The sequence below is a fragment of the Apus apus genome, chromosome 3, assembly GCF_020740795.1.
Source record: "Apus apus isolate bApuApu2 chromosome 3, bApuApu2.pri.cur, whole genome shotgun sequence".
Taxonomy (NCBI): Eukaryota; Metazoa; Chordata; class Aves; order Apodiformes; family Apodidae; genus Apus; species Apus apus.
Window position 1 is genome coordinate 21,322,117 of NC_067284.1, and position 18,433 is coordinate 21,340,549.

General features: G+C 37.3%; 1 protein-coding gene across 1 annotated transcript in view; it reads left to right on the forward strand.

The window, feature by feature from the left end:
- EYS (eyes shut homolog) overlaps positions 1-18,433 on the forward strand; it is a 686,220-nt gene that overhangs the window by 394,611 nt on the left and 273,176 nt on the right. Inside the window, exons 24-25 of the mRNA XM_051613735.1 lie at positions 13,700-13,890; positions 17,000-17,091. Coding sequence (XP_051469695.1) covers positions 13,700-13,890; positions 17,000-17,091 — 283 coding nt within the window. The remainder of the gene's footprint in view (positions 1-13,699; positions 13,891-16,999; positions 17,092-18,433) is intronic.

The window sequence follows — 18,433 nt, forward strand, 5'->3', positions numbered from 1 at the left end:
AACCAGGCTGCAGCTGGCAGCGCAGGAGAAGGAAATGGGTTGTCACAGGGAAATGTATAAAAAGAACCCAAAGTAGGGCCCAAGCCTGGGGACAAAGAAATGTGACACTTTTTCTGGTAAAGACCTGAGGATGCTGACAGCTCACTGTGCCCCCTGCAACCTTCTAGCCTTGTCACTCTTGAGGAAGACTGAAGAGTCAGCCTTAGGACCCAGAAGGACACATGAAGGGTGAGCATAACAGCTAAGAAAAGGAATGGATACTTCATCATAGAATCATCGTAGATACTTGGAAGACTTTATTGAATAACGATTCTAACTGTATTAATGAGGCATTGCTATACTATTTAGATAGTATGTACTATGCAACCTTTAAAACACTGCTTTCTTGGAACCTTATAAATGGTGTTTTCTTTTTTGCCTATGGCAGGATTTCAAGTCTGACACTAGACTACCCTTATGCAGAGAAATAGAAGTTTTTAGGGTGTGATTCATCTCCAGGAATACATCTAAAATTATTTAGATAAATCACGTTCTAGAAGTAGTTCTCTCTCCAACCACCATAAAGCAAATACGAATCATCCTTTGTCTCCCTGCTCTCAGAGAAATGCCCTCATTTAAGGCTACAAAATCTATACTTTCCTCCTTTTTGTGAATTTTGCCACTCTGAGGGACAAAGTGCCCTCTGGGCTGGCTTTCTATCTAGTAGCTAGAACATTTGCTAATACATAGAAGATACAGGTATTGAGCCCTAGACAGAGAAAAAAATGAACGTGGGTCTCCCACTGGCTGATGGGTATAATAATTGCTTTGTAGCATAGAAGATGAACAGTGACACTACCATAACCTCTGTGGCACTGCTGTAAAGGAAAATAATGATCCCTGTTTAGTTCTTTGAAAGTACAAATGTACATGTCAACGCACAGCAGAAAATTCTGGCCTTCAGCTTCCAGACACACAGATCTACATGTGATCCTTAATCAGACACCTGGCACCTGAGGAGGGGTCAGGGTCCCAATCTCTATCTTCACTGGTTTCTTTTATTGTGTGTTTTAGGTTCCTGCTTCATATACAAGTTTTGTATTATTGTTCAAAAATGTTTTGTTTCCCAAGTACTGCATAGTTCTTGATACCAATTTAGGGGTTCAAAAAGCCACAGTGTAGGGATTTCGTCATGATCAGTCTAGTAGAGTTGGTGCTTAATCAGTAATTCTCTCAATTATGTAAAGAAACAAAAGCAAAATATTCATTATTTAGCAAACTGAATATTTAGATAGCTATTTTGCATAGTTTTTTGATTATTTCTAGCCAAATACATCTAGTTATATCTCTCAGACTAAATACGATATTTAACCCATTAAAGCTATGTTATCTTTTTCCTTCCTCTTTTCTAGGTACAATGCAACTGATATAAAACACTGTAGTTGCATAACCTTTCCTAGACTTCATCTGCAAATACATCTCTTCCTCTTTATTCTTACAAATGTTTTCTCAGCCCCCATCCAAAAATGGTGCATTCATTTAAAACATAGAATTTCTTAGTCTTAGTTTATCAGGGTGGTTACCAAACCAGGAGCTCCCCTTGAGAGAACAGAGTCCAGGTGAATATCCACCCGAGCACAATGTCTAGTTTGTCAGGGTGGCTGTTTTGAGACAATTATTAATTTCAGAATTCTACAGGATATTAAGGATAGTCATTATTTGCTAGCCTGAAATTTTACTTTACGAAATTGACTATAAATTTTCATCCCAAGAAGAGAAGGAAGCATAGGACCTTTACAAACCAATTAAAGAAGACATAGCAAATGACATCAACAACAGTTATAATCCTGTGCTTTCAATATTTCTCTAATACCGGAAAGGCCGTCATAAGTAATACAAGCATTGTGTACTGCCATACTGCAGGTTACACTCTAAATCTCCATGTGCTGAGCTAACACCAGTTTTCAGGACAAAGCCTCTGCATTCCAAGCTCTTTCTGTTTTTCATTAGGGACTGTGCCCCCAAAAGCATGCAGAGCATGTGCTCCTGTTGTAAAATGCACTGCAACTGTTTTGTTGCTTTTGAGTGTTAACAATTGAAAATGACAAATATTGAATCCCATAGTGTTTATCTTTTACAAAGTGATTTTCATGTGAATGTTTTTGGTGAAAATCATACCTACCATGCATATATTACAGCACGCAGCTGTACTCCTTTAGAATTGAAAATTCTTCCATGTCATGCCTTACATTGCTAATAAATCAAACTAGGATTTTGGAGATAACAAACAAGAGTTGGGTAAATGAAACATCAGGGGTTTTTTGTTGGGTTTTTTTGTGTGTGTGTAATTATTTTTTTCCATCCTTATGTATATGTGCTGACAATTCCTGCCTTACTTTCTAAATAAATAAAATATAATATCCTCTAGCTCCCCAATAGTAATCTGTTTTTGCAGATTTTTTTGTCTGTGTTTTGGTCAAAACAGAATCCAGTGCTTGTCAAGAATTCCTTGGTGACTGTTGCTGAACAGTATTTAAGCACAAGTCAGTATTTGGTGTTTGATTTTCCTGCATAATCTTTACTTGGAGGCATTGGCAACAACATTGTTTTTTTTTAAAATGGTATTTTATATAGAATAGGTAAACAGTGGGCTTACCAGAGGGGAGTTTTAGATTTCTTTGAGAGTTAACAAGTACATTTAGATTGAAGTCCTTGGCATATTTCCACATCGAGCAGAAAATTAAATAACAGAACAACAACTAAAAGTTCTGTATGAACTTGGCTATGAGACTATTTCCAGCTCATATACAAATTGTAATTTTGGACCTCAGCCCTTCCTCAAACGCTTCAAGTATTTCTCTTGATTGTTGACATTTTGTGGCTACACACATTTTGGAGATTGGAGAAGCAGGTAAGATGGAGTTTTACATTTTCCCTGTTTACAAAGATTATTTTTTTTTTTATTAGAAGACATATACAGGCTGTTTTTAAATATTAGTGGTATGCATCAGATGGAAAAAATCCACTGGGTTTACTACTGCTTGATATAATTACAGCAGTATAAACATATTAAAAACATTGTGTAATAGCTACTAAGGAATAAGTATAAAGCTGAAACAGTAACTGTACTGTAAGCAGCTTTTTGATATCCTAAAGCAGGCTACAGTTGTAGTGGCTCTGCTACTTTGATCCATAGAGATTTGTAAAGTCAAGCAAAAACTGCTGTTTTCATGGACGAGACACTTTCCATGGAGACATGGATGATGGTGATCTAGTATCTTTCAGTAGTAGAAAAGTAAGCATTTGCAGAGTATTCTTACCATTCTTTTAGAAAGTTGTGTTCGGATGGAGTGAACTTCCCACTGGGTATTCCTGTCCATTGACTGAATGGGAAGAATGTGATACAGAGCTGATTTATGAGTTCTGTGTGGATAAGTTGGATAACCCAGTCATTGACCAAGTGATCCTTTTAATTGGCCCTAATTCTGAACCCATGCAGTCCTTCAGAATTTATCTCAAACATAAATTAACTACTTTTTTTTTTTTTTTTTTTTTTTTTTTTTTACCCACCAATTTGGCATTTGGTGCTCTGGCAACATTTTTGAGTGGAAAAAATGATGCACCAGTATGGATTAGTAGCCAACCTGCTAGAAGGCAGCTCCATGGAGAAGGACGTTGGAGTCCTGGTGGACAAGTTATCCAAGGGAAAGCAATGTGCCTTTGTGGCCGAGAAGGCCCATGGTATCTTGGGATGCATTAAGAAGAGTGTGTTGAGCAGGTCGAGGGAGGGTCTCCTCCCCCTCTACTGTGTCCTAGTGAGACCCACCTGGAGTATTGTGTCCAATTCTGGGCTCCCCAGTTCAAGAGGGACAGGGGTTTACTTGAGGGAGTCCAGCGGTGGTCTACAAGGATTATTCAGGGACTGGTACACCTGTCTTATGAGGTGACCTGGGGCTGTTTAATCTAGAGAAGACTGAGAGGGGATCTTATAATGTCTATAAATATGTGAAGGGTGGGTGTCAAGAAGGAGGAACCAATCTCTTTTCATATCCCCTGTGATAAAACAAGGGGCAATGGAGGCAAACTAAAGCACAGGAAGTTCCATTTCAACATGAGGAAAAACTTCTTTACTGTGAGGGTGACAGAGCACTGGAACAGGCTGCCCAGAGAGGCTGTGGAGTCTCCTTCTCTGGAGTCTTTCAAGACCTGTCTGGATGTGTTTCTGTGTGACCTGCCCTAGGTTCTGTGGTGGTCCTGCTTTGGCCAGGGGGGTTGGAGTCGATGATCTCCAGAGGTTGCTTTCAACCGCTCACATTCTACGATTATATGAAAGTTCCATACCCATAGGGAATTCTCTGTTAAACTACTAAAAGAAATTTATTATTTTGTTTTAATTTTGGAGAAACTCAGTAGATTTGCCTTGTATATGAATAGGCAAACAGCAATTTCCAGAGCATTGTCTCTGTCTACAGTAACTCCTCGATAGAGGAAAACTTGGGGTTATTGTGACACAGGAAGTGCAATGATTTGTAGAGCTGAAAGTATATAAAAGAGGCAATGATTTCTGTATCAGGTCATTATTCCTGTGACACTTTCTTCATTGTTGCTGACTTACTTCAATCACCGTTTGTTCCTAGTTTCTCAACTGGCATACATCTATGTGTGGGGCTGTTATCTTCTACCACCATCTTTGCTTTGTTCATGTCTTTAGATGTAATCTACAGTTGTTCAGTGTTTCCAGCTTTTGTTGTCATCTTCAGGTTTGAGATCTATTGGAAAAACACACACACACACACACATATATATATATATATGTGCTTTTGAAACATAGCATTTTGCCTGTTAAATTTTTTTTAAAGCAAAATTTATTGTTCATGCCACCTTAATTATCTGTGTCATCTTGACAACAGACATCTTTACCTATTTGCATTTATTTTTTCCTTCACAAATATAGGTGTATGGGTAACTGTTATTTGTTTTACAGCTCTGATTGCTAGCTAACATTTTTAAACCGTTTATCTTTCAGTCATGTCCTCTGAGTTAGGTTTGCAGTTAGATTTCTGTTTAACTCGATATCATTATCAATGATGGGAAAGTGTCCAAAACCAGTGTAGTTTCAGTGTAGTGCCCAACCACAGTGTAGTTTCTGAAGAGTCCAAAGTGCATTTAAACCAAAAAACATGCAGTCAGGCATGATAAAAACACTTGTATTTACTCTGAAGGAACAAGAGGTTTCTCATTTTTCATTACCACAAAATCTATACACGTTATTTTGGAATATGTCTGTTGTCTGCACACTTATAATCTTATTTTCATGATTCATGCAAAATCTTTGCTACAGAAATTTTGTGGAAAGACTTCCTTTTGCACTGTAAGTTCTTCTACACAGTGGAAATTATTTTACAGTGCTTACACTCGAAGTCTGAATGTGAATTTAAATTTTTCAGTACAGAAATTACTTCATATGTATAATTTGAAATAAATTACTTGAGCAGCACTACCATTCTGAATCTTCCCCATCCCTTGAGCTGCCAGTTCCCATATTAAAAAGTTATCAAATAAGAATTTTGCATTTATATGTTGCAAGTGATTATATCACATACAAAACAGGAGATTAAGCAGGTGGCAATATATATAATTTTATACATATATGTAATTTATGAACCATCTATTTTAGGTTTTGAGTGTTGGTTTTCTCTAATAGGTTATGTGTCATAAATTATACCTGCTAAATTTCCTGACCTTGTTTTTAATCAGTTTCATTTTTGTGACCTTCAAAACATACACTGAGTTTTATGTGGTGTAAAGTTGGTCTCCTTTGTTATTAATGATTCATTCCTCATTTATATTCTCAAATATCCATGGCAGCATTTGTTTCCATAGTACTTGTTTACTTTAGCAGGCCCTAGACCACTGTAACTCAGAAAGTTAAACAGAAAATGGGATGTCTCATGCATCTATAGCTTATTCCCCCTTCATTGCCTATCATTGAGGAAGTTAATACTGTGAATTATGTGTGTTTTTAATGTTTGCTGAATGATTTTGTTTATATGTGTGTGTGTGTATGCTTTGTGTGTCTGCAGGTCTTCATTAGAACCAGGTCTTCATTAGAACTTATAAGTGAGAATGAAAAGCACACCACCACACACGACAGCCTGCAGGCTTCTACTACTTGATGTAAGATGAAGGAAGTAGAAATAAGGCTTACAGCATTTTTAATTGAGTCCTTTAGGATATCTTTCATAAGACAGCACATATTTGCACTGCAAAGTACTTTGGGGGAACTGGGACTGAACACAGTGCCATATGTAAGATAGTGTTTGAAAGAATGAGAACTTCATCAGAAGAGGTGAATGAAGTATTATTTCAGAGCACCATGGCTTCACTGTTAAGATCAATAGTGAAAAGGTTTTGTTTCTTAGGGATACATCTGCTTCTCTCCCAGTGGTGGCTGTAATGCTTTCTAGATGTAGGGGTTATCAACATGCGAGCAATGGCACTGGGCTTGGTGCTGGCTGGGTGCCAGCTGCTAGCACTTTGTAGGAAGGGCAGCAGAAGGGAAAAATTTTAGCAAGGCTTGTGAAATTCTGCTGAGAGCAGGCCAAATTATCCCCAAGGTAAGAGCTGTTCCTGATTTCTCCTGTAATAATGCTTGATCCTTTCTGTGTCCCTTATGGTACATTCAAAACGGAAAGAAACAACACAGGCTTTAGCTGAAACAACACACAGAGCTGAGGTTTTTCCTGATTTTATATATATATATATATATATATATATATATATTTGTGTGTGTGTGTGGTTTTATGCCTTCAGTGAGAGAATCTCTTCTCCTTACCTGCTGATTGCAGTAAAACTTAAAACCTCTCTCCACTATCTATATGCTTTTGAGCTAGCCCACATGTTGAAAAATCTCATGTGATTGGCAGATAACAGTCACACAAGTGTCAGTTCATCTCACTGGGCTCATGTTCTAATTAATAGATCTAGTCATGTAGTGTATTTGATGTTAAAATCCACACTTGCACATGACATAAAATCTCGTATTAGGAACTACTTATACTTTAATGATAATAACAAAACAATTTCCTGCACTATTTACATTCCAGGTGCCTCCTGTAATTTAAATGGATTACTTCTAGAAGACTGCCCCCCTTTCTCCTGAGTTCAAGGAGGGGCCAAGACTTATCATCATCTTAGTTCCTTGCCAGCAATATATGTGTGAAAAGATGTAGGGAAATTATATTTTTAAATCTACAGTAATCAAATAATTTGTTTACTGTTTTAGGTGTACTTTTAAGAAAAAAAAATAATAATCAGAAAATACATTCTATTCCACTCCAATATATACATAAGTGTATAGCATCCACTGCTCTTTCTGCATGTGTGAACTTTTCTAAAAATATAATATTTATTTGTAGACACATAAATACATTTTCAAAGAATGAGTGAGCAGAATACCAAATTAAAACAGAAATGCTTGAAACTTCCAGCCGTCTGTAGACATTTCAAGTAGTTTTAGCATTATAACCCAACAGAATAAACACCTCAGAGTTTTTATTATAGTCTCATTCTTATAAACCTAGACCTTGGTTAAGCTGTATTACACGCAATTTATCATTTTTTGCACTATCAGCAGTTTTTCCAAGACGTAGCACACTTATATTTTCTGGTTGAATTATTGGTGGAATTCATTTAGCAATGATGGTAGCAGCAAAAGCATTTAATATGACCCTTTCTAGAGTTTTTCAAGTCCATTGGGCCAGTTGACGTGTCTTGTATAGCGATCTTCCATACTCTTGCTTTTAGAGAAGGCATTTCTGTCAGTCTAATTTAAACATCAGTGGAATATACCAGAAGATGCTTTGGCACAGTGCTGCAGAAAGGATTTGCTAAGCCCAGGAAAAGACAGTATTGTGGGCCCTGATAGGTGTTTGAGTGCAAAAGAGGCAGAGAATTTGACATCTGAAAATAAGTAGGTAAAACTGGCAATTAAATCATTACTCATAGGCAAGTGACAGTGGTAAAAAAAACATCACATTGCATGAGCATGGTATCCTTCAAATTCAGTAAGAATATGGAAGAGGAGAGGGGAAAACCAGGGATTTTAGAATAATTGCTAATAAACAAAGAGCATTAAGGTACTGAAATACATGTAGTTGTAATAATTGTTCTGCCAAGGAAGATCACAGCCACAGTTTACCTGCAGTAGGTGATTCTGCAAAGATGTTCAGTCCAAAGTGCTGACATGACTATCTGTAAATGGCCATCAATAAAAATCAGAATGGAAAATGGAAATCAACAGAAACTGGGAGCTTCGTTTCAGGCGTTACAACTGCGTATCTGTCATCCTGAAATAATTTCAAAGTAGTTCAGGAATTCCCTGCATTCATGAATAAAGGTACAGGTGTTAGAGCTCTCCAAACTGTTATACTTTGTGGAAAAAGAGGTATATCTGTTTCCATTTAGTTTGAAATTGACTCATTTAAATTATAGTTTAGAAAGATTGTTGGGCTACAAATGTTTTACTGGCATATACCATATGCCAGTGTGAGACATAGTCCGTATTGTTGGGCAGAGTCCGGCATTTCAGTCCTTCTGTTCCATGGGTGACTTCTTCAGAACCTCTTTGGTTTTGGCCCATTTGAGTCATAGAAAAGAGACAAAATCCAAGCTATTTGCTGGTGTTCAGTGAGTTCCATTTTAATTAAGTTTTATTTTAATTAAAAGTTATAATTTTTTTTATTTCATTAAAAAATCAGTATAGTTTAAATGAAATGAAAAGTTAATATGTATTACCTATCTATGTATCTTCCAATATATAGAAATTGGGGAAATATTACTGTGAATATAATTTACTATCATCCTTATATGTAAACAAGTTTCATGTCTATTTTTTTCATAGTATACTGTAAATAATAATCTATTTACAATTTTTAAAAAGGGATTTTACTTCTACTCTTTATATAATAAACAACTGTGTTGCTACTTGTATGATTAGAAATCTCTGAATTTTGATCTCTGTTGCAGTCTTGGCTTCTTTATACCTCTCTGCTTTCTGAAGATTGAAGTGACAAGAAAGGAAAAATACACACTACTTGCAGGAAAAGGGAAAGGGCTTTTGTGGTTTTTAGGGTCTGAATTTCCATCTCTTTAAGGTGGTTGAATTCCTTGTAGATGTCTGTGTGTATGTGTGTATGTGTTTGTTTAGGCTAGAAGTGTAGACACTGTGAATTAGAGGAGCTCTACAACAGTCGTGTTTTTCTTTCAGAAGAATTTTGCATTCTACTCAAATCTGTAGCTCCATGTAAGTATGATAAAGGAACAGTAAAACAGGGTTTATTCATAGCTGTTGTTTTTCTTTGCTTGAAAGCTGCTTGTGGGCTTCACTGGCAACGGTTCTGGATGTTAACCACATTTTATTGTTGTCTAGCATGCCACATTAGAGAACATTTCAACTTTGAGAGAAAAACAGAACTATAATTCTCTTCTAGTCATGCAGCACAGACTTCTTAGACAGCATGAAACAGGTTCACTGTAACTGTGGGCATGCTATGTGGAACCTGAGGTGGGGCATATCACAGTGAAATAGCATTGCTTCTGGAAATAGAAATAATGGTTGAAGATCATTGTTAGGCTCAAGTCTTTTAAGTATTTTAGCCAAAAAGACTTAATAAAACATGAGACTAATTTGAAAATAAACTAAAACCTTTTGTCACAGTTTGACTCAGGCTCAGCTCAAACCAGGATACCTTTTAAATATTGATTACAAATATGAAGTAGGTTATTGTATTTAAGATAATAAAGAATAAAACTTATGAATTATTTTGCTGTGGCTGTCAGCCAGGACTCATGGAATAATTGACCTTATTTTAGAATGCAGAAGAGAGCGATTGACATAACTTATTAAATGGGAAAGCTCAAAGAAATGCATATTTTGGAGATAAAACATAGAAATGTAAAGAAAATGAAAGCTAAAGTACTTTCAGCGTGTTGAGAATAAACACTACTACATGTATAAGCTACCTGAGATGGGAGGCTCGAAAAGAGGTTTAAAAAAAGGCATCATATGACTAGTCTTATCCATTCACCCTGCTTTTATATTCTGTCAGTGTTCACAAAAGTTGGGAGGCATTAATTCTTTATAGGTAAGATAGCAAGAATGTTTCTGCTGTGTTAAGTTACCTTCTTCCATTTAAGATAATTTTATTTTATCCTTTTGTCATTCCTCTCTACAAAGAACCTGACTGTCTCCTCAGTAACCTCCTTGTAAGTACTGAAAGGCTGCTGTTAGGCCCCCTCAAACCTTCTCTGAAGGCTTGTCATCTTCGTCATGAACATTGTGCTGGACCCTTGTTCTGTCTCAGCAATTGTTTTCCTCACATGGAGCTTTTTTTGTCTGTGGAAGCCTTCAGTGGTGGTTGGAATGCAATTAAATCACATCATTAACACTGTGCATCCGTACTGGTAGTATGGAGAAGGCAGCATGTACCTGAAAAAAGTGAATTCTCACCGTCAGCTGTGATCTAGGTACAAACTCTGACGGGTCTCCTGAAGCATCTTGTTTGCCCTTAGCACTGCCCTGGGCAGTTGCAGGTCCAGCAGGAACTGTCCTTCTTCATTCAGAGGTGCCCCATCTTGATAACCTTTTGTCACTATGTGTGGAGCCATGGCTTCCAGCTGTGCCTGATACCTTGCTTTGTATGGATCAGCTTCTTCCCTCTGTACATTCCTGCAAAAACTCTTGTGTTCCCTGAGGCATGGCCTTCAATGATGGCACAGTGCCACTGCCAGGGCACACTGGGAGACCTAGCCACAGCAACAGTGAGAGGCTGAGAGTGGGCTGTGACACCTGGAGCAGCTGTTGCCATGGCCCTTGGTAGGGCAGGACATCAGGTCTTTGGTTTGCCTACCAGCTGGACTCATGGAAAGGGTAAGCCCAGTGAGGTGGGCCACACACACCACCCCCAGGCTGAGGAAGCTGTGGCACTGTTTCTGGTGGAAGCTCTCAGGCTGTCACAGGAGAAGCGCTGCTCCTCGCATCCTGTTTGCAGAAGCCTGTGCCATGGGTGTTGGAAGTGGCTGCTGGGCTCAAGGGGTCTGTATCCAGACCAGTGAAACAGTCCTTGCTCTGACCTTTTGATTTCACTTCTCTAAAACTTTTTGTCACTTGGCAGATTTAAACAAACATAACTTTTTTATGACCATACTTATATACTGTTGTAAGACATCTGTCTTTATAAAAAATAAATAAAATTTCCAAATAGCATTATCTTTTTCATGAGAGCTCTTTCCATGGGCAATGATGCCTTCTCTTTAAGTGTTGTAAGGTATTTCTGATTAAAGGAGTAGTAAATTATGTAGAAGATGTGTCAAGGAAAGAGGAGGAAATAATAGCTTGAACAGGAATGTTTTATCCTAAGGTGTAACATAACAAAAAAGAAGAGTGGTAGAAAAAATTGCTTAGGCATAGAAATATCCAGATATACAAGCTCCATTTTCCACAGGAGTCTATATGTTCATAAGCATATTAGAAGTTGTAATTATCTATACATGCCTTTAGAAAACAAGATGTACAGTTGTCTAGATCTCAAGAAATTTTAAATTTGAAGGCCTCTTTTCTGAAGCTGAGGCAGCTGAAGCTCATTGAAGTGGAGGAAACCCAATAGGTACTGGCAAGAGTTAATGAAGCTTCTGCTGTGCTGCAGATCTGCCTGCCCACATGCTTACCCTTGCACTAGGTCTCAAAGCTTTCAACATTCTGACATTAATGTGAATTCGTGTAAATGGGAATATGTGGAGAGTTGTACATACACAGGGGAATGAGCTACAGCTGAAAGGATTTTATAAGCCAAAGGCCTTTTCTGTTTCTTCGGAAAGCAAGTGTTAGACGTTCAGAGTGAAAGATAAAATACAGCTTCAATTGTTTTTTTTTTTTTTCTAAAGGCTTGGGTGATGAGCACTCTGCTTTAGGACATACAGCAGTCTAGGAAACCAACTCTTAAGGTCAAATGAAAAAGCTACATGTAAGTGTAGTTGAAGGAAATTTGAAGCAAAGCTTACAGTCTATAAAAAGAGATTGTGTACTAGTCACACAATGTGAGAATCTTTATAGGTAAAACCATAGCAGTGGTTTTTGTTAATAGCTGTTAGGGGAAGGTGTGTAGCCATTTGTGATTCAGGTAGCACATTGTAATGGATTTCTCAAAAACCTGCTAAATATTCTTCAGTGCTTTCTCTCATTAACTCTTGCCATCTTTATGATCATAGATCAATTACAATTTTACTGCAACCGATTCCTTTAAAAAGCTTTCTGGTTGGCAGTGTGAATATATTTCCCATAAGAAACCAAACTGGCCTCAAATCCATGGAATAATGGAGTGTATTGTCTTGCAAGACAGCGTCATTTGTGGCCACAGAAAGAAAAAAAGATAAAAAATAAAGTACTACATTTGTCTGCAGCGCTCTGTGTACTTGCTACAGTTATGCATACAATGCTAAAGGTAGATGCCTCTACGTTTGTTTGGTCTTTCTTGAAATTTAGTAGATAATCCAGTCTAGCCTCAGTTACCGAGTTAGATTATAGGAATCATGAGTAAACTGCTTTGTTCCCCCACTAACCTTTTTTTTTTTTTTTTTTGGTCACCCTAGAGGTAGTGATTTTACTCTCTTGTAGTGAGATCTAGGAGTTCAGATGCCTTGTGTGCAAGGCACCAAAAAGCTGACATAATTTTGAGCTGTTCTCACATGACTACTTAGTTATATGCTGAACAATTAAAAAAAGCAAAAGAAACAAAACAAACAAGCAAATCCAAACAAAACCAAACAAAAAAACAGCCTACACCAAAACAAAAAACATAAATAAATCTCAAATTCTCAGAAGGTGCAGAGGACCAGAAGTGCAGAGGAAGAGAGGAAGGGAAGAAGGAAGAGAGGGAAAGAGAAAGAAAAGAAAGGAAGGAAAAATAAAAAAGGATAAATTAAGAAAAAATAAGGAAAATAGTAGAAAAAGAAGGGAAGGGGAGATAAATTATTAAGAAGTCCCTTTTAAGTGTACTACTGTGTCATCTGATGGGCTTGTAGCCATGTATTCACATATCTTTTCCATTGAAGTAGGAGCTGCATTTGCCCTTTGCAGGTATGGCACAGGGTGCTAGAGATTAAGAGGGGTCTAAATAAACCAAACAGATAAGGTTGATGTAGTCAGAGGGGAAATTTTCAGCTTTCACCCTAACAACATCCCATATTGTTTGTTTTAAACAGAGATAGTTGATGTATCTGATTAAGACAGGATTTCAGAATTGAGCTGCGGAATGTCTTCCTCCATTGCTATACTGTGTGATTTCTGCAAAGAATTCAAGCTCGTTCATTCTTGCTTCAAAACTGTGTGAAAGCCTGGATTTTAAAAAACTGTTCTTGACTTATGAGGAGCCAAAGCTGGTAGATATGTTCCAAGTTCTGTCATCCTCATAGCCTTTCCTTTGAGGTGTTGGTCCTAGTTGTCTGTTTAATATAATTTTATCTGATCCATTCTGTCTAGTTTTATAAATTTTCAGCATTAGTCTTCTACAGAAGAAAACTAACATCAATTATCAGATTCATATGTCTCCTTGACAGGTGTAAGAGAGTATCCTAGATATTTGCCACCATTAGCAGAATAAGTAAGTGCATGAAGAAGAAACATGTCTATGTAACCTTATATCTCTTAAAATTCTATTTACAGATTTTAGTTACACTCGCTATTATGGTGATTCTTACCTGGAATTTCATGGCTTGCATTTGAACATGCAAAATTTCATCCTCTTGGAATTTAAGACCTATAATCATCATGGACTCCTCCTGTATATTGAACAGAGCTCAGAAACAATAGGACATGTTTTAATTCAGCTTTTCATCAAACATGGCACCTTAGAGGTAAGGCATCAAAATCTCCCACTGAAGGCAAAGTGACAAAAACTTAGGATCTGTAAAAGTTTGGGTTTTTTCTGTTTCCTATTGTAGGAGATAGTAGATAGAGCTACAGAGAGTCCTGAGATTCTTTAGTATTGTAAGGAAAATAGTTCTCAAACTTGCAATCTTATAAGGCAAATTCATGGCTAATAATTTTAATATGTCTCACAAGAGGTGGCGCTTAAGGAAAATTGAATAGTCAGTCTAACTGTAATGTCTCATAAAAAAAGTACAGATGAAAAAACAAAACTAAAGAACATAGATCTTGTATTTACAACTTGTATAAGTTAAGGTTTTCAATTTTCTGTATCAAGCCTAATCCCTAAACCTACCAAATTCCTGATCAGGAGGCTGTGGAATGGAGTGAGTTGTTCTAGAGATGTGTAACCAAGCTGGTGAAGGGTCTAGAGAACAAGTTCTATGAGCAGAGGCTTAGGGAACTGGGATTGTTTAGTTTGGAGAACAGGAGGCTGAGGAGGGGAACCTTATTGCTCTCTACAACTAGCTGAAAGCAGGTTGTAGTAAGGTGGAAGTTGGCCTCTTCTCCCAAGTGAATAAAAGTAAGACTAGAAGAAATGGTCTGAGGTTGCACCAGGGGAGGTTTAAACTAGATGTTAAGAAGAATTTCTTTACCAAAAAAGTGGTTAGGCACTGGAACAGGCTGCCCAGGGAGGTGGTGGAGTCACCATCCCTGGAGGTATTAAAGAAATGTGAAGATGTGGCACTTTAGGACATGCTCTAGGAAGCATAGTGTTTTGTTTTTGTGGTTTTTTTTTCCGGTTGGACTTCGTAATCTTAGAAGTCTTTTCCAACCATGACAATTCTGTCATTCTGTTACAGGAAAATTTATTTAGGGAATAAAGTGTATCTTTACTACCACGTGAGACTGAGCAGAAACCTTTTACTTGATGTATCATGTCAATTCACAGTTCCAGAGGATTCCAAAACATATTTGCTTGGCTTTTGTGGACAAACTAAGTAGGAACACATCTGTATGTAAACATTAAGGAGTAAAGTCTTTGGCAAATTATTTCTTCTTTTCTGAGGAAGAGGAGAGCAGATACTAAGGAGGCTATAAAAATATATTAAAGGAGAAGTTACTTTTCTTATAATGGATCTTCCATTTTTATGTTAAATTATCACAATGTGTGGCTATAATTATTATCCTTTTGCAAGGATTATGAAATGGCTGTTAAGAGCAGCATAACTCAGTTATATTTGCTGTCATTTTTAAAGACCATGATCATACTAAAAAGTTATATAAATTTTAGATAAACAGAGAAAGAAGAAAAAAACATTTTTCTTTATTTTGTTGTGAATTATGGTGTTTTATTATAGTATGACTATCCAAACAAATGAGATTAGGCAGAGGTAGAAAGTTACCCAAGGTATAAAAAACATTGAATGGCTTTAAGTCTATCTTCCTTATATTCATCGTAAAGTAATGATGCAGAAAAATATTTTCTAACATACCATAAGCACCATAAAATATGAAAGTACTTTAATTGACAAAAATCTATTCAGAGATCCCAGTGTGCCATGTTAAAACTAATTGAATTCACTTAATCATTCACAAAACTAGTCAATTAAATGTAGATTTAAAGCCCAATGAACAAATGGTTCTAAGCTCACAATCAAGCTACAATTACAAGTAGACAAACCATGAAATCAAGTGCTTGTTCACATCAGTGTAGGAAATTAAGCAGTGTTCCAAAATGCTTAAGCTTGCATGCTACATTACGTGTTTAGAAGTGTAAGGAGGCCATAAAATGGTAAGTAACATTCACCCGTGGCCAATGTTAATTTCAGCTGGGTTGCAGATGGTCAGCTTCTTTGCAAATCAGGCACATAATATCTGATTATACAATGCACAAAGATTAAAACATTTTCATGCAGGCTAGGAGGCATGTATATTTGCTTGTATATTTCCAGATACAGCAGATATCCTGCTCCTCATTTTTAATGAAACATTAATTTTCCTTGATATACGTTGTTCCTCAGTGTTGGGAAGGTTTCTGTTTAACGTCTTTATTGATGATCTTGATAAGGACATGGAGTGTATCATCAATAAGTTTGCAGATGACACAAAGCTAGGCGGGAGTGTTGATCTGCATGAGGATAGGGAGGCTCTACAGAGAAACTTGGATAGATTAGATCCTTGGGCTAATGTTAATGGTCTGAGCTTCAACAAGGCCAAGTGCCGGGTCCTGCACTTGGGCCACAACAACCCCATGCAATGATCCAGGCTTGGGGAAGTGTGGCTGGAAAGTGTCTGGCAGGAAAGGACCTAAGGGATGTAACTGACAAGCAGATGAATATGAGCCAGCAGTGTGCCCAGGTGGCCAAGAAAGCCAATGGTATCCTGGCTTGTATTAGAAATAATGTGACCAGCAGAAGTAGAGAGGTGATTGTCCCCCTGTACTCAGCACTGGTGAGGCCACACCTGGAGTCTTGTGTCCAGTTTGGGGCACCTCAATTCATGAGAGATATCGAGGTCCTGGAGCGAGTGCAGAGGAGGGCAACGAAGCTGGTGAAGGGCCTAGCGAATAAATCTTATGAAGAACACTTGAAGGAGCTGAGAATGTTTAGTTTGAGAAAGAGGAGGCTGAGGGGAGACCTCATCAGTCTCTACAACTACCTGAAAGGTCATTGCAGAGAGGTTGGTGCTGGTCTCTTTTCAGAGGTAATTAGCGACAGAACAAGAGGGAATGGCTTCAAGCTGCAACAGGGCAGGTTTAGACTGGACATTAGGAAAATTTTTTTCACAGAAAGAGTGGTTAGACACTGGAATAGGCTGCTCAGGGAGGTGGCTGAGTCACCATCCCTGGATGTGTTTAAGGGTCATTTGGATGTGGTGTTTGTGGATATGGTTTAGGGGAGAACTTTGTAGAGTAGGGATGATGGTTGGACTCGGTGATCCCAAGGGTCTTTTCCAACCTAAATAGTTCTGATTCTATGATAACATTCTTCATATTTTTATAAAATTATTTTTTTTTTTAGATAGAAGATTTTAATCCTATATGTGTTTTATTATTATCAATTGTGTAATAAAAGCATTTTTCCCACTCTGTAGTACCATTTTTTATGCGATGAAGCAGCAGAAATCAAAAACATCACTACTACTTCTAGAGTGGATGATGGACACTGGTATAAAGTGCTGATTAGGTAAGTTTTACATTTTACTGTTGTCTGTGTTTATAATTGCCTCGCAGATCATATAGTTTGGATAGTTAGTGAATTCCATTGTTATTATATCTGATTAGCTCTGAATAATACCTGAACGTGTGCAGTAAAACCATGTTATGGCTGTGTGGACTACAACAGATCCTTAGAGAGAGCTTTTGAAACTATAGTACAGCTGGACAGTGCTCATCACATCACTTAAGTGCTTGATGGAAAAAAAGTATTTCTCCCTTAAATCATGTACCATAGCAAACAGAAACATTCAGTCTGGGAAGATACTGTGCAGTAGGTCCAAGCTACTTAGTCTGGGAAAAAGTGGAATTTCTGACAATATAAGTGTAATTAATAGAAAAATCTTGGGAAGTAGATAGATAAACAGAAGTAGTACCATGACTTTTGTTGCTGCTACTGCAACTCATAGTAGGATATATTACTCATTAAAATAACAATACTTGCACCTGAAGGAGGATGAAATGAAAGGAAAATGAGACAGGTAGATTTTCCATTATTTTTGTTTCCAGAGTGTGTTTGTTTCCTTTTATGACAATATAATGGGAAAGGGAAATGTATGTTTTGGAATAACACAAATACTTACCATTGTAAGAAACCAAAAGCAGGCTGGCCAAAGCAATCCCATTTTGATATCATATAATAAATGAAAGGGGAAAAAGAACCTGGTGTCAATTGGAAATAGATGTGCAGAAAATTAAAGTGGAGCAGGCTTTGTAATTAAACTAATTGATAACCCTCTTGTATTATGAAGTTAAGCCAAGTAATTATGACATACTACGACCTACCAAAATCAACTGTACTTAATTTTGAGATAACATCTGTGCTTCAATTTAAAAAAAAATGAAAAAAAAAAGGAAAAAAGAAAAGAAAAAAGTAGAAAGAAGAGTCAGTTTTTGGTTTATATGGGATTTCTAGAGCAGCTGTCTAAACACAGTTCAGATATCTGTTAGAGATTACCAGAATGCGCTAATTGTGTTACTAAGTTAAACAGCAAATCTGGATCACTAATAAAAAGTGGATACTTTTTAGGATTCTTTGCATAGGGGCAATGGTAACCTACAGGTATTTTGGATATTTTTAACCAAGCAAATGTACACAGATATATCTAATGACCAAATATCTGTGCTGTTAGAATCCACAACCTTTGAAGAAAAATAGGCATGAGTCCTACTGAGCAGTCCAGGTGGCTTGTTCCTATAGACAGATCAAATAGGTCCAGGTCCTCTAACAAGAAGAATGAGAGTTTGATGACTGCTTGGAGGGGTAGAGAAGGAGCAAACGCCTTTTACTGGAATAGACCTTTTATAGATAA